Source organism: Rattus norvegicus, chromosome 14 (assembly GCF_021556685.1).
Source record: "Rattus norvegicus strain SHRSP/BbbUtx chromosome 14, alternate assembly SHRSP_T2T, whole genome shotgun sequence".
NCBI lineage: Eukaryota > Metazoa > Chordata > Mammalia > Rodentia > Muridae > Rattus > Rattus norvegicus.
In genome coordinates this window covers 82,425,255-82,440,788 of record NC_141547.1, presented here as the reverse complement: position 1 = coordinate 82,440,788, position 15,534 = coordinate 82,425,255, and the positions used below count along the sequence as shown (strand labels likewise).

The following is a 15,534-nucleotide window of genomic DNA, read 5'->3' as shown; positions in this document are numbered from 1 at the left end:
TTGGCCATCTCAGCCCCACATCTAGCTCAGTCTTTAATACTGTCTTTGTCCCAGGGCTCCATGCCTGGGCCCCACCCCAGCCCTGCACCATCAGCTTCCTTCATATGCCATTTGTAGAAGGCTAGTCTCTTCAAATCAGGTTTCTCTTACAGTGTCATCTTAAACGCTGGAATAATACCCCAAAATTAATGTGAAATGAATTTTAAGTCTCTGTTGGGGTCTTGATAAAAACCCAGAAGGCCACACATAGTGTGCCCAGCAAAGCCAAGTTTATAGACTGCTCTTGCTCTAGGCAGAGAGCCTGCGGCTCTGCTCCCTCCCACAGCATTGCTCTGTGAACCCTGTGGGCTGTCCGCTCCCCGCCTCTTGAGTGCTCTGAGCATTCTTTTTGTCCTGTTTGTCTCCATTCATAGTCCCTGAACAGACCGACGATCTCAGGCCAGGGCCTGAACTTCCCAGTAGGAGGAGGGTAGATGCGTTAGCTGGTGAGCTGAGAGTGGCCATTGCCATGTTGCCTGTGCACTCCTCTGAATAACCCAATCATTCCGGCCCACAGCTGGCAGTCAGGAAGCAAGAACAGTGGGGCACAGCCAGGGCCCTGTGGTTCTGGGCCTTCTCCCTACAGGCAAAGGTAATGGTTTTACAACTCCCTGGCTACTCCTGCCTTCAGGGGCTGCTCTGTGGGCTGGGTCATGGGCTCCCTCATGGAAGGCCGAATCTCATTTCTTGCCCTCTTTCTTCTGCAAGGTGTGGGCTGCATGGCTGGGCTTCGTACTTGAGAAGAGGAGGAAGAAGGCACGGCTGGAGCAGGCTATGCAAGCCTACCACCAGCAGCTCCTGCAGGAGGGGGCCACGCGGCTTCTGCGCTTCACGGCTGGCATGAAGGCGCTCCGGCAACAGCTCCAGGCCCAGCAGCAGGTCCAGGTAAGCCAGAGCTGCTGGTGAGGAGCTGGCAGGGCAGAGCAGGGCGGCGCAGGGCAGGGCAGGGCGGGGCGGGGCGGAGCAGGGCAGGGCGGGGCGGAGCAGAGCAGGGCGGAGCAGGGCAGGGCGGGGCAGGGCAGGGAGGAGCAGGGCAGGGCGGAGCAGGGCAGGGCAGGGCGGAGCAGGGCGGGGCAGGGCAGAGCAGGGCAGGGCAGGGCGGGGCGGAGCAGGGCAGGGCGGGGCAGGGCAGAGCAGGGCGGAGCTCATGGGAAGCTGTGTTGTAGGCAGCCCACAGCCTCCACTGTGCAGTCCGCCACTGTGCTGAGCTCTGGAAGAAGAAGGTACTCGGTCCAGACAAGACTTCTCAACCTCCAGCACCCATCGCATTCAGCAGAAGAGTGACGTTTAAGGATTTCTCTCTCTCTGGACTTGCTGCTGAGGCTGGAGATGCTCCCCTGTCTCAGGGCGTCCTGGGAAGTTTGGCAGTAGCTGCTGGAGAGCCCTTCATCCCAGAACTGTGAGTGGCCTGTGGCTCACCTCTGCCTCTAGTCCTAGAGCAGACCAGAGGAACAGTGGGAAGGGCAAGATGAGAGCTGCTCAGGGCCCTCTGTCAGGCCACTCTTCCCTAGACACTGGGGAGTCAGAGGAATTTCACGATTTGTCCTTTCCCAAGCTCCACTTTTTGTGGGTACCTGATCTTCTCTCCACCTCCTTGGATGGCTTCTCTCAGCCCTGTGCACACCACCCTTGAGGGGTAGTTGTCATTCCCAGAGTAACCAGCACTGAGTCTCAGAACTCATGGTGGGTAGAGTGCTCTGTCCCCTCACCCCTAACCTTGGCAGTACCCTGACCATCTCGAGGGTCTCGATAGGAAAGAACACGTCGTCCGCTTGCTGTGAAGGAAGAAGAAACAGGTACAGCTCTAGCGTCCAGGAATCCAGCGGACTGCAAGGGTTATGGTGAGGTGTCCTGGCTCAGACCTACCCTGTGCACACGCTGGCTTTCAGTCTCCCTGTAAAGTGCCAAGGACTGAACCTTAGAAAGATCTCAGGTCCTCCTGCAGACCTTGTCAGTCCAAGGAACAGACGATTTCTCTCCAGCAATGAGGCCCGCCCATCACGGAAACAGCCTCGACGTCCGTCCTTCCTGCTGGAGCGTGTGCAGAGCCAGAGGTCCCCAGAGCGGTGCACCCTCGGGGAGCAGCAGTAAGTTGAATGGTTGGGAGTCCAAAAGCACTGAAATCTACGTGGCCCTATATTTTATTGGATGTGTGGTCCTTTTAATCCAGAGAAAGGTTCCATGTTGTGACCAGCTCCTGCTTCTGCTCAGGTTACAGAAGACCCCAGAAAAGGGTCAGAGTATGGCTCCACCAGGAGGCTCTTCCCTGACGCGACCCTTCCTACCAGTGGTGCGGCCAAATGTTTCTGGTCCGAAGCTGCCTCCTACAGCAAGCCCAGGCCTGGAGCTGTTGCCTCCTTCCTCATTCATGCCCCATGGGGTGAGGGACGCTGCCAGGGTGAGCTCTCCACCGGGCTGTCCCTCACTCTCCTTGGTGTTCATCCTCCAACCCTTACTACTCTTCTTTCTAGAATCCCTTGGCCACTTGACAAGCGTGGGTACCCTGCACACCAGGCCTAAAACCAGCAGTGACTGTTCTGCTAACACCCAGCCCTTGAGCAATGTCTGGTGGTGGGACAGCCAGAAGAACCTTATAGGCTCCCAGCAGGGCCTCTGGTCTTGGGGGACAGGTGGAAGCTTGCAGTGGGAAGAGGAAGAAATTGAGGGTCTGTTACAGAGCACCACATCTGGCCTGGACCCAGAGCACTAAGTGCTGGGGCAGCCATGAGCTGCGGTGTGGTCAGACATGCAATTGCTCTGGCCGCAGCTTCTCACTGTGGGGGTGACATTCTGTTGGGGACCGTAGGACAGGACTTGTGGTAGGTATGGTGAGGGAGGAAAAGGAGTCCAGGGACACTTAGAATTCTTGTACTAAAAGGAATCTGGGATGGAGTCTAGTGTCTGGTGAGACAGTTGGTCCCTTTTACCTCATCAGATCTGGGAGAGCAGCGCTCAATCGGCCTTCAAGGCTATGAGTAGCTACGGTGCAGGGCAAAGCGTCACATAGAAGAGCATGGGGGACACAGGGTCCTGGGTGAGGTAGCCAGGGGGTGCTCCTGAAAACAGTTGGCAGCTCCTAAAAGTTGGGGCTGACTGAGGATGGGTGGAGACAGGAAGGAGGCAGTTTCTGGTGATGCGTGGCTGGTGACAGAAGTGATATACCCCCAGGCCCACCACTTAGGTGGTAGAGGCAGGAGGATGGAGAGATGAAAATGAGCCTGGCCTTTACAGCAAGATTCTCAGTCAATATTTAAAAATTAGCGGCATATAGAAGAGAAGACTTGGGGGGGGGGAGTACAGGAGTGGTGGGATGGGAGTGCCTCCCTGGACCAGTCCTGCCTTGTGGCTAGAGGCAGGGCAAGGCTATGTGTGCTGGCTAGTCACGCTTGTCACTGCAAGGCCCAGTGGGCAATGAATCAGTGACAGGACTCACTTCCCAGGGTCCCTACTAGCTTCCTTGTTCAGCATTCACCATTTTTTCTCTACAGGTGTCAACAAAGCCCAGCATCTCTGGACCTCAACCTTGGGGTTGCCCATCCTTAACCAGGGACCCTGATCCCCATCTTCTGCTCCCTGGAGATTCCACAAGCACCAGGACTGGGCCTGGTTATGGCTCTGAGACTACAGGTAAGTCAAGGTGCTGGGGCCACCCTCCACCAAAGCCCTACCCGTCTCCTTGGTTCTAGAGGGGACGGTGGGCAAGGTCAAGCTTATCCTCCTGTTGCTGCAGGCCACACCGAGCTTGAGGCCGAGTTGGAGGGCATCCAGCAGCAGTTACAACACTACCAAACCACCAAGCAGAACCTTTGGTGAGGCCCACCAGGTGCCCTAGGACCTGTCTGTGGGAATAGCTGTGGCTTGAAGAGGAGGCAGGTGGTTCCATTTCCTGCAGCAGGGCTGGGGTCAGTGTTCTCTGCCACCTTTACCCACTCTAAGAAGGCCAAGCCCTGCCTGCCTACCATTCGGAGGCTTGGTACCCACCCAACAACCATAACTAATGCTGACAAGGTACAGAGTGTGGCCTGGGTTCTAGTTACACCCGGTAATCTGGGGACTGTTGACATACAGCAGCAGCTTTCAGAGACCTCGGGAGAAAGGGGACAGGAAGGGCAGTTTCACACAGGCTCATTCTCTCAGCACTTTATTAGCCAGTGTGCCTCTTCAAAGGGCTCCCTTGAGGCTGTGTCAGAACCCAGCCCAATAGGTGTCCCCTTCTCCAGGTCATGCCAGCGACAAGCCAACAGCCTGCGTAGGTGGCTGGAGCTAAGCCAGGAGGAGCCAAGCTGTGAGGACCTCCATCTAGAAGAGCAGGTGAAAACAGAACTGGAGGAGGTAAGTAAGGTAAGGCCCAGGTCGGCCCAGCTTCCTTGTCCCTCCCACTTCTCCCTCCCTCCCTCCCCAGGTGGAACTACAGATCCAGCAGCTGGCTAAGGAGCTCGAGGCCCAGCGGCAGCCTGTCGGTACATGCATTGCTCGTGTTCGGGCCCTGAGACGGGCTCTGTGCTAGTGGGCTTGCCCCTAGGGTAAGGATACCCAACCCTCAACAACAAAACACAAAGCTACAATAGTTTTTTGTTTAATCTCAAAATGTCTTGCAATTAAATGAATTACTGTTCAGAAGTCTCCTTATTTTTCATACAAAATACTGTATTACTGATACAGTTGAAAAGTTAAATGATTTCTCCCTGTGTGGAGAAATTCATGGCATTCCCAAGATCATCATGAGCTCTGGTCTTGTCCGTACTACTGGGTTCCCCATGGCCCATATAACTGTTTTCCAGGCACTGACCACCATACCCTCTGCCTTCAACACAGTCCCTAGACCAATAGCAGCATGCCCTACTTCTGCAGGGCTGGGCCTCCACCTGTCCAGACTTTACCAGGCAAGCCAGTAATTGGTCTTGCCTACCAGGTAGCAAAAGGATTCAGCCAGCTTCTTGAGGTCTACAAAGGTCTACATCATTAGTCACCGTCCTCAGAAGACACTGGCAGAGTCCAGGATATACACATTTAGCAATACATAAATGCTTTTACTTTTCCAGCAGGCAGACAGGAGGAATTTGGGAACAGAAAGCAGTTATGAAGGCCATGTGGCTTGCTCTAGGAAGACACTGGATCCACAGTCTGTGTCCAGGAGGCACCTCACCCTGTGCATAGTGAGGGGAGGCAGAGAAGCCAGAGTGAGCAGAAGGCCCTGAGACAGGTGGGGTAGCTAGAGGGTGTGGCAGTACATAACCGTTCTCACAATACACTGCCAGGAGTTCAGGAGGGGGAAGCCTCTGGCTTCCACACAATTTTAAAACACACCTCAGAGTGATTCTGGGGTCAATCACACCTACCCACACTCTGTAAAGGGCCTAGGTCCTGACAGACCCAGAACCTCTCCTCTGCACTTCTAGACAGGCAGGGACACATCATTCAGGTCCGAGAAGGTCAGTCCCGCAGTGCCTGGGGCTCCACTGAAGACCCTCATGCTCTTGTGTGGAAAGATCCCTTGGCAGCCACAACCAAGAGGACTAGAGGGAGCCCAGTGCTTCCCCAAAGAGGATCTTCTGCCCTGCCTTCAGCCTGAAGTTGAAGTCCTTAGGTGCCTCAAAGATGAGTACAATGGTGGAGCCCAAGTTGAACTCGCCAAGGGGCTCACCCTTGCGCATGGGAATGCCCTCCTTGTTGGCATGTGTTACAAAGCTCAAGTCATTGTAGGAACCCTTGCTGTAACTGGGGCTGTTTGTGTGCAGGTCCTAGGGGTAAGAAGGAAAAAGTTAATTAGCCTTGTTGTCTGTCTGTCCTCAACCCTGCCCAGACAAGGGGCAGAGACAGCCTTTCAGGGCAAAGGCCTATCACTAACCAATACTCCCAGTACCCGCTGTGACCCTGACAAGGAGGGGCAGGGGTCAGACATACATGCTGCAAGGCTAGTGCCGGCAGCAGTCCCTGACACCTGAAAAGGCGAAGTGGGTACCAGGTTTTCTCACACAAGCCAACTAACTCTACCCTCCTGCATGCTCCACCTTTGCTCTGATCAGGGCTCCTGGCAGAAGCGTGTGTTAGGAGTGGGGCTGCTTCCTCACCCCACCAGCCATCTCCAGGCAGGTGAATGGCCACAGATTGGGCAACGGGGAGAGGGAGGATGAGCTGGCATGGGTGTCTACAGAGCAGCTGAACACCCCTCCCCCACTACAAAATTTATAAGCTCAAAGATCTGGCTGTACAGCAAATGAAGTGGTTGGACCCAAGGGGTTTGCTCACTTGGTCAAAGTGGATGCGGATAGAGCCCACATTGGTGGCTCCCACTGCTGTCAATGAGAAGAACCCATGTTTCCAGTCTCCAGTTAGGACTACACGCTCATTGTGACAGAAGAGCTCTTTGATCCACCGGGCCATGCCAGGGTTCACTGACATCAGGGAACCTGAAGAGACAAGAGAACATGCTACTTCCTCCTCAGAGCCTGATGTGTTCACAGCAGAATGGCTGCAGAGCCATAGGGACTCACAGGCCAAGCATTCCAAATTCTAAGCAGGACCCCTATAGCCAGCCATCCTCAAGCAGTCACCTCCTGGCCTTGAGAATACCAGTCTAATGCCCAGTCCTCTCAAGTCAAAAGGCCAAGGACCTCTAATGCCCACAAACACATATCTCTCCCATCCCTGGGCAGACCTGGGAAGTGGCGCCGATGTGAGACAGTCCAGTCAGTGGGGGAGTGAAAGCAGTGGTAGTCTCCTGGGGCCAGGTAGATGACACAGTGGTAGAGCTCATTCCCTTCCCGGGTGACCAGCTGGTTTCTGAAGGAGTCACAGGAGGAGGCTATGGGGTGGGACAGAAAGAAGGCCTGGCTTTTTGACACTGTACATGGCCTTCGTGTAGCCTGCTGCCCCAAAGCCTTCCCAGCCTTTATCCCCTCAGCCCCTACCTATGCCCATTGTTAGGAGCCTTCAACGTCAACCCAGCTCCGACCCTGACTGAGCAATGACCCACCTGGAGGGAAGGGCAGGTCCTCTGTACAGGCTCGGGGGCCCAGGAATGACTCCAAGGAGTAGGTCACACCCTTTACTTGCTCCACCTCAGAGTTCTTCACCTGCCCAAAGGTGAGGATCTTGCCATCTGATGGGCTGATCTGGAGGAGACAGAGTTCTGATGGTAAGGAGGGGGTAGGCCTCGCCTTCAGTGGCTACCACCTGCCAGGCACTCGGGAGCTCTGGCCCAGGTAGTGAGGGAGCATCCCAGAGTCCCAGCCAATGTGGTGCTGCTGCTAAGCCCTGCTTAAAGGTGGACAAGGATCTATTTCCTAATGAAGAAAGGACAAGGGCCAGCCAGGCCTTACCACACTGTGCAAGCCACAGACAGGCCGAGCCTGAGGCTTCAGCTTACGCCGGAAGAACTCGCTGAGGTTTCGGTAGTGCTGCAGGTCCTCCACAGCAGCCTCCGTCATGTTCACCCCGAAGGTCCAGATATACAGGCTGTAGACTGGCCTCCGGAGCCAGGAAGGAAGTTCTACCTGGTTGAGGCGACCACAGGCACGTGACAGCAAACGTGTTGGCACAGACTTATACAGGGACACCTGTAGGCCACAGTGTAGGAGAGCGTGTTGGTCACAAACTTAAATGCTTTCATACACTCCAACCCCCTACCGCCACATGAGTGAGTGAGAGAGAAACTCCAGAGAAGCCCCCAGGCAGGCCCAAGTGTTCAGGATGGTTTGTGAGATGGCTGTTTCTCAGAAGGAACCAGACTGTGCTCATCAAATACTCCAACAAGGGCTGGATGTACATGTAGCCTGCGTCATTTTTGCTATTTCACACAAAGGTCAAAGAGCAGCTGCCTTAGTGCCAAGGTGGAGACTGGGGGGATAGTCTCGGTTGTTGCAAATGGAAGGCGGAGACAGAAATAGACCTGGTGCAAGCCTGAAAGACTAAGAGGCATGCTACCCTTGTCCCAGATCGTGCTCACATTCCAGACAACTCAAGGAGGCACCGGACTCCCGAGACGCAGGGGCAGCCTTACAGTCCAGAACACCCTCTTTACAGGGAGAAGGATGGTGTTTTCACTGCCAGACCTATAGTGTCACCCTGCCACATCTGCACCTGAGCAAGCCCGTGGGCTCTCTCCACAGAGGCAGGAAGAGACAGGCACCAGTCCCACTTTGAGGCCAGAGGGTCCTGCAGGACTCTTGGGCGTCTGCTTACCACTGCTGTAGTGGCAGCAGCAACTCCCTTAGGTGAAGCAATTTTACCAAGTTCTAACAGTCCTCACCCACAAGAAATCAGTGTCTCCTGGTGATGCCTAGTGACTTGGCCAGAGCGCTATACAGTGGCCTCAGGCTATGCTCTAGTGTCTGGTATACTCCCTTGAGCTTTTGTGGTGCCTACCTAGGCTACTAGTGGCCTAGGAGCAGGGCTTTCTTCTTGGAGTTAGCCTGTCAAGAAACTGAGAACAAGAGAGCCTTCCCGGAACATGCTGGCCAGGACCTTCCTGGAGCAGCCGCCTGTTCAGTCCTGAGCTTCTCAAGCATGGATTCCAACTAATAGGCCCAGCCTGGCTGCAGCCTTCCTAAAATGCCTTCTGCTTACTTGGACTTTTCTTACAATCACCTCTGTTTTCTTCTGCATGTAGAAGTCAGTGACATTTTCTGATTGACAAGTGTAAGTTCTTTCTAAAACCAGCACAGTTCTGGACTGTCTCAGGGCCGCCAACCAAGCAAACGTCTCACATCTGTCTACTAAGAGTACGGCCTCTGAGAAGCTGCTTCCTTCTCTGTGCCTCACCTTCAGGCCTGTCTAGGGAGGGTCATAGCCAAGAGGCCCATTCACACTTACCCTGCTCATAGGCCTCCATCCCACCTGGCTGAGGGGCCTGAGGGCACCGAAGGGCAGGAGGTAGTAGAGGATGGTCAGGGGCCAGGAGCGCAGTTTCAGAGCAGGTCTGGACATGCAGCTCAGCTGGCCTAGCCTCCGCCGTAGGGCCAGCTGGGGAAAGTACAACCTGCAGGACACATGTCCACACATGGCCTGGGTCAGTGCCTAAGTCTGAAGGAAACCGAGGAACAACCCCCTCAGCCAGTGCCATTCCTGTGTGCACCCCCCCCCCCCCGCAAGCTGCCTCTCCCTCCAATGGAACTGGAGAGTTCCAGTGGGCACTGCAGTACCCATTCCATCCCACTAACTCTGGCTGTGAGTCAGGGGCTTGGCTGGGCTGCTTTCCCAGTGTCTCCCACCTGCCAGCTGACTGAGTGGGCGGCAGCAGAGGGCAGCTCAGGAGCGACTCCCAGGAACCTCTAAGGCACAGCACCAAGTGCAGCAGCAGCCCCAGCACAGCCTGGAGCCTCGATGGGAAGGTGAGAGAATCTGCTCTGCCCTCCTCCCATGCTCAGGAGGTTGGGACCCAAAGACAGTTCTGCCCTCACAGTGCCATGAGCCTAGACAGCTGGGCGACCCCTGCCAAGTCTTGTTACTCTGCTGTGGCACCTGGAAAAAGTCTTCAGTCTCTTGCTCCATCCACCTGGGTCTCTCCAAAACCTCACCTCAAGGTCAGGGGGCTCCACCTAGGCTGCAAATCACCCTGCTCGCTAGAACCACACTTGACCCACGGGACCCACTAGTTTACAGTTCATTGTCTTCTGTTCAGCCAGCTTTCCAAAGGCACAGAGAGGCTCCTCACTGTAAGCTCAGCTTTCTGAATGCAACTACGTCCCCTGTCATACAGTGGTCATCGTAAGACTACACTGCCACCCCTCTGAGAATGCTTGAAAACCACATCTGTTTAAACAAGCGAAGGCTGCCGTCTGAGCCATGCTCTAGAGAAGCTGAGTCCTCTGTCCCCTAGAAACTGAGCAAACCAAAGGGACAAAAGGGGGTTGCAGCAAGAACTGGTGAGTGGCTCAGGCGCTGAGACCACAGCACACCAACTGTCCTGCATTCCTCCTTTCTCTTCCATAGGACCCCACTATGTCTTTCAAAAACCAAGAGGAGGTGGCAGGGACCAAGCAACGACAAATCAGTGTTCTCCCGTGGGCCGCCCTGCCCGTCACTGCAGAAGAGCAGGCACCGATGTGGAAGAGCTTGGGGGATCCTTTCGCAGGTATAAGCAGCAGGGGTCTGGGGTAGGAGAAGGGGCCTTGGTGCCTTTGTTAAGGACCAAGACACGAGGTAGAAGCCCACTGACTCCCCACCCCCCAGCCAGAGCCATGGCTACCTGAAGTGGGTCTCCTATTCAGGGCACAGAGGACCCCCCTCTCCAGGACCCTTTAGCCAACCCCTTACTGCCACCTCCATACTGGGGCCACTGGACTTGATGTCTGACCCTCCTGAGATGATGCCAGGGTACATTTATGGTTAGGTCTCGGTGGGCAGCATCTCACCATTTTGCTGCTGCTTGGAGCTCTGGTCCTGGCTGCTTCTCTGACTGACACATCTTGGGTAGGCACAGGGAGAGTATGCTGGCTGGCCGGCTCACTCAATGGCCTTTGTTTTCTCCTTACTCCCCTTTCCCCTCACCAGAGGAACTTCAGTGTGGTCACTGCTCCAGCTGCTGGTGGCAATGCTTCTAGTTTCCGTTCACTCTTGGTGGCTCAGGCACAGCTTAGAGGACCACAGCTATTGCAAACAGACAGGCACTAGTCACACACCTGCTTAGACCTCCTGTTCAGGGCACCTGCTCTGGGTTTGCTGTCAGGGCAGAAGCCCTCGTACTGGGCCAGTCCTAACACTCAGGTTTGGTCACCTGTCTGGTCCCTGCTCTGCTGGAGGGCAGCAGGTGAGTAAAGCCCTGGGGCTGTTTGCTCCAGCCAGCCTGGTAGAGAGGTGACCAGACTGCCACGACTTCTAGGCGCCACTGGGTTCCGAAGGCACAAGGTGGGAATCTGAGCCTTCTGCTCCAGGCTGACGGCCCCTCCCTCAGAGGACCTGACCCATTTTCCACTCAGGTAGCATCTGAGGAATGACAGAGGGGGCAGATAGCCAGGACATCCAGGTAAGGCATCATGTACTGGGCACTGTAACATACTGTAATCCCTCCTGGCCTTAAAGCCTCCAGTACCTGGCTGTGTGTAGTCCAGGCATCTTCACAGGCTGCACACCCAGGCATTTCAGAGAGAGTAGCTGGGGTTGGGCAGCAGCCAGCACTGAAGCCCAATCTTCCTAGTGGCTCTTTCAGTCTCCCTCCAAAAAAGTACCTTGGCCAGGCCATTCCATGGCAATCAGGGCCCGCCGCATGGTCACAGCCTCCCCCCCGTACAGATATCAGGGAGAGAAGAGCGACTTCTCTTCACAACTGCTGCTGTCTCAGCCCAGAGCCCTCAAAGACCTCAGGAGGATGAGAGTTCATAGGGCTACTGGAAGCCCACATGCCTGCTCTCCAGCCTCAATCGCAGCCCTGGAAGGAGTCAGGCCTCTGTCACTACCTTCGGCTTCAATAGACAGAGAGCAGACTCCGACAAGGACCAGCTAGGCAACACACAGCGACAACTCATACTGCTCTTACTAAACAAAGGGATTGTGTGTGACACTGATATGACCATGTCAGCCAAAGAGGCAAAAATTCCAACCCTGGCACTGCCTGCAAAAGCCACTGAATCCCAGGTATGCTAGTGGCCTCTGGGAGAAGGGACAAGGCCACCAAAGCCTAGGTATGTTCGGATTTCTCCCTGTAACCGAGGAAATGGAGGACTGGCCTACTCTGGCACACAAATGTTCTCAAATTCCTCTCAAAAGATGTCAGCACCAGATTAGCACACATGGAAGCCCCACCCCATCCAAGGGTCAGGGCCACTCTTCAGGGATACCCATGCTTCTGCTTTAGGCTCAGGAGAGCCTCTTGCTAACTTTCCCCTCCACCGTAATAGCGAGTGTGCTCACCCACTCATGCTACACTGCGTGCATGCACACCACTTTGGCCAGGCAGCTGGGCTCAGGGGTGATGTGCCATCGTGTGAGTTGGTGTCAGGCCCTCAGAGGCTTTTTCCTTGCTCTACAAAGTCCAGGCTTTGAAGTAGGAGCAGAACTCACACCCAAGACTAATAAGGAAACACCTATGACCTTGTAGAATGTGGGGGGACCACATTCCCCCAAGAATGTCGTTTCCCATCAAGATTTCCTTACTGTCCTACCAAATAGGATGCTAACTATGGCAGCTCTCAACACGAGTCTGCAAAAACAGCTCAGCTAAAACACAGGTTCTCAACCAAGACTCATTTTGTTCTTCCGTAGCACTATGAGGGCCAGTCAAGTCCTTCTAGGCTGGGGTCTTGGACAAGCTGGGTGGCCCACCAGGGCAGGGTAGCCTGGGTTCCTCCTGCCATCAGCAAGGCAGGTCAAAGGACCAGGGGCAGGGAGCTGCTTCCTTGAAGAGGCGCTAAGACCTGTCCAAGGGATGGAAGGACACGGCTGCACTTGCCCACAGTGAGGGCACGGATGAGCAGTGTACTCTTGCCTTTAACCACAGTCTTCCCTCCTACACTGGGACACCTGTGTGTCCACATTTCCTAAAAACATCAAAAGCAGACCCCACACAGCACCCTGGGAACAGGCTGAGTGAGTCCAGTCTGTCCAGCCTAGAGCTGCGAGGACAGGGAGGGGCCTGAGCAGTCTACCGTTTCACCTCCAAAGTGGAGCTACTTCAACAGCAACGCCTCCAGTCTTCCCTGTCTCCATACCCTTCCCTGAAGAAGCCCAGGCAGGCGAGTGCAGATACCACAGTCCCTTCTGAGAGCCAAGTGCAACTTGGATGATGGCCTGAGCGTCCGTCCGTTACCTAACCTGTGAGAACTCAGAGGGACCTATGGTGAGCATATATCTGACACTGCAGTCCTGAGTGCTGGCCAAGGCCTGGGCAAATCACTGCTGCTCTCTCCGCCTGTTTCTTCATCTGGAAACAGGGAACCCTCTTTGCCGACTTCCCTTGAGACTCAGACATGGCTATAACCAAGGCCAGACTAACCTTAAAAACTTTACTACCTCAACCGCGTGGCTCCCCAAGTCTTACCTCCCTTTCTAGCAAGGGAGACAGACATACTATGAGAAGGAAAGATGGGCAGCTCTGAAAGGGGAGCCCCAAAGATGAGCCAGTCCTGCCAGTAAGTAGGAGTAAGGGCTGATGCACGCACATGGGAGGGTTCTGTGAGGACACGCTGTTCTGGGGCTCATACCCATGCCCTTCCCTATCCACCACAGACGCCAAGATACCTGGTCGGTCCCAAATGGAATGAAACATCCAACTGAAGTCAACAAACGGAGCAGCCCAGTTAGCAGCTGCCATAAGTATGTTCGGATGTGAGAGGTGGGGTAGCGTGGGCATGTGTGTTTGTGGGTGGGGGTACAGGCGTGCTCTGGAGTCTGTGCACACCTCCTGACTAGGTAGGTTCTGGTTTAGGCAGGAGATAGAAGGCAGGCAACAAGCCCTTCCTGAGCACGAGACCTCCAATGCCCAGATCATGCAGCCCCTGCTCCCTTTCACTCAGGTTCCCACCCTAGGGTCTTCAGCCATTTCTTCCCACGCTCCCTGAGGCTGGGACACCTGGCAGGTGTGTCCAGGGAAGCAGCTAACTCCTTCTGCCTCTGTATTCCTGGGCTGGAGGTACACAGACTTCAGAAGTAACAGACAAGAAAATGGATCCTCTCTGGGCAAATCCAGCAATTCTTCTGAGAAGTCATGAGTTTGGAAGAGAGGACAAAGAGAAGGCTGGATGGCCTATCACCAAGTCAGTGGCTGAGGGGTGGAGTGAGACAAGGACAGACAAGTGTTCTTCAACTTCTCAAAAAAAAAAAAAAAAAAAAAAGAAAAGAAAGAAAGAAAGAAAAAAAGAAAAAAAGAAAAAAAAAAAAGCAAAACAAAACAAAAACCTTTTCTTGCCCCAAGGCAGAGTCATCTATTCCTTGCCCTCTGAAGTTAAGTCTACAAGGAAGGATGCCTCCCTCTCCCAGGCTGAGGCAGCACAGGAAAAATGCATGCTGGGAGCCCAGAGCCACCCCCAAATCCTGCCTGTACTTCCCACACCCCCCAGCATCTTGTTCACTTCCTGCCCAGCCTTTTGGGGACGAAGTAGAGGAAATGAGCTCAGGCAGACCGACTGAGGAGGGCCTGGGGGGCAGGAGAGCAGGGCCATCAGAAGGGACTCCTCAGGTCCGGCAGTGAAAGAGCCAACTATTGTGCTGGAAGGCACTCCCACCCAGGCCTCCCGGCCTCAGACAGGGAGGGGAGAGCCCCCTCAAAAGCTTGCCTGCTGCCTCAGGTCCTACTTGTGGCTTCTATCAGCTCAGTCACTCCCGAAAACAGCCTCACTCCAGTCTCTGGGCTCTGGTCTTCAGGTCCTCCGGGTTTGGCTAGGTTCTGAAGCTTTAACCTCAGAGTAGGCAGGGGCTCTGTTTCCTGCTGAGGGCGGGGGCAGGAGGAGCAATACCAGACACTGTTAAAGCTAACACACCCTGTGAGCTCCAGCTAAGTACCAGAAGCCCGGAGGGCCCTTTAAGAGGAGGGGCTACAGCCTGGAGAAAAGAGGAAGAGGCCAGCAGGGACCCTAGCCCCACCCTGTCATATCCTCCCGAGACTGACCAAAGACTTTGACCGCTCCCCAATCAACACCTAGCAGAGCAGCAGGGGCCCAGCGTTCCCCAGAGGATGCCTCCTGGAACTTCAGGGATCCTGAATCCTTAGTCTCTGGCTGGCTTCTGGTTACAGCACTTGTCACCTACCCTGCAAGTCAGCTAAAGACTGTCTTCCTCATTACAAAGCTACTTCCGGCATCCCCTTCAGAAGTTTTACAAATACGTTAATCCTTGCAATTTCTTCCTACACCTGATCATGAAGTAACAAGGCTAACCCTGCCAACCTCATCTGTTCCACAGGGCAACAAAACTCCGACACATAAAGCCCAGACCCTAGACCAAGTGGATAGGGGAACAAGAGTAGCTGTGAACAGCCACTACTCACCCACAGCCTAGAAAACGCAGTGCTTTCTGGGCTGGAAATACCCTGAGGGATGTGTCTTCTCCTCACACTGAATGGGAAAATCCCCGGCTGCAGTCAGCAGACCACCCTATACCCATAACCTGCCCAGCTCACACTCAATTAACGTAAGAGGAAATGAATGGGCCTAACATTTTCTAGGGAAACCGAAGATCTACAGGGGAAGTGGGGCAGGTCAACATTCTAGAATTTCATTCATGTTTGTGTAGTCAACTCAGCAGTGGCTGAGTGGCCTTGGGTGACTTAGTTTTTTCATGCTAGACTACTATAAAGGGTACACTTACAGCCCCTCGACAGAATCTCACCCCCAAAATAACTTGATTGGAAGAAGATGACATCCCGTTAAAGGGCTTACAGACAGTGGGCCACAAACCTGAAAAGACACTGACATTGTTTTGACACAGCTCCCCACACCTGTCCTCTTCACCTGGATCCAGCTCAAGCAAGTACCAGTGACAAGCTCAAGGACTATGCTATGGAAAGGCAAGCAGACTGGAGGGCTATCAGGGAGACTTCCATGGTATTATTCCACACCCACA

At 54.5% G+C, this 15,534-nt stretch overlaps 2 protein-coding genes across 24 annotated transcripts in view; one reads left to right on the top strand and one right to left on the bottom strand.

The window, feature by feature from the left end:
• The window catches only part of Sfi1 (SFI1 centrin binding protein), a 57,321-nt gene extending 52,665 nt beyond the window's left edge, over nt 1–4,656 (top strand). For 10 of the 18 annotated variants that reach the window (XM_087583314.1, XM_087583309.1, XM_087583319.1 and 7 more), the window contains 9 exons: nt 557–631; nt 748–924; nt 1,206–1,438; nt 2,022–2,126; nt 2,251–2,437; nt 3,528–3,666; nt 3,770–3,848; nt 4,260–4,371; nt 4,442–4,656. In XM_087583314.1, coding sequence (XP_087439440.1) covers nt 557–631; nt 748–924; nt 1,206–1,438; nt 2,022–2,126; nt 2,251–2,437; nt 3,528–3,666; nt 3,770–3,848; nt 4,260–4,371; nt 4,442–4,546 — 1,212 coding nt within the window. In that variant the 3' untranslated portion in view covers nt 4,547–4,656. Of the gene's footprint in view, nt 1–413; nt 632–747; nt 925–1,205; nt 1,439–2,021; nt 2,127–2,250; nt 2,438–3,527; nt 3,667–3,769; nt 3,849–4,259; nt 4,372–4,441 lie in introns of all 18 variants that reach the window. The other 8 variants (XM_087583311.1, XM_087583315.1, XM_087583307.1 and 5 more) reach the window with 3 other exon arrangements.
• The window catches only part of Pisd (phosphatidylserine decarboxylase), a 49,040-nt gene continuing 38,105 nt past the window's right edge, over nt 4,600–15,534 (bottom strand). The window contains exons 1-8 of one of the 6 annotated variants that reach the window (NM_001399650.1): nt 14,250–14,398; nt 10,395–10,629; nt 8,854–9,019; nt 7,362–7,598; nt 7,016–7,154; nt 6,698–6,844; nt 6,289–6,449; nt 4,600–5,780 (exon numbers count right to left, since the gene is read on the bottom strand). In NM_001399650.1, coding sequence (NP_001386579.1) covers nt 5,556–5,780; nt 6,289–6,449; nt 6,698–6,844; nt 7,016–7,154; nt 7,362–7,598; nt 8,854–9,019; nt 10,395–10,447 — 1,128 coding nt within the window. In that variant the 5' untranslated portion in view covers nt 10,448–10,629; nt 14,250–14,398 and the 3' untranslated portion in view covers nt 4,600–5,555. Of the gene's footprint in view, nt 5,781–6,288; nt 6,450–6,697; nt 6,845–7,015; nt 7,155–7,361; nt 7,599–8,853; nt 9,064–10,394; nt 10,630–14,249; nt 14,399–15,534 lie in introns of those variants that run through there. The other 5 variants (NM_001399651.1, XM_087584332.1, XM_087584333.1 and 2 more) reach the window with 5 other exon arrangements.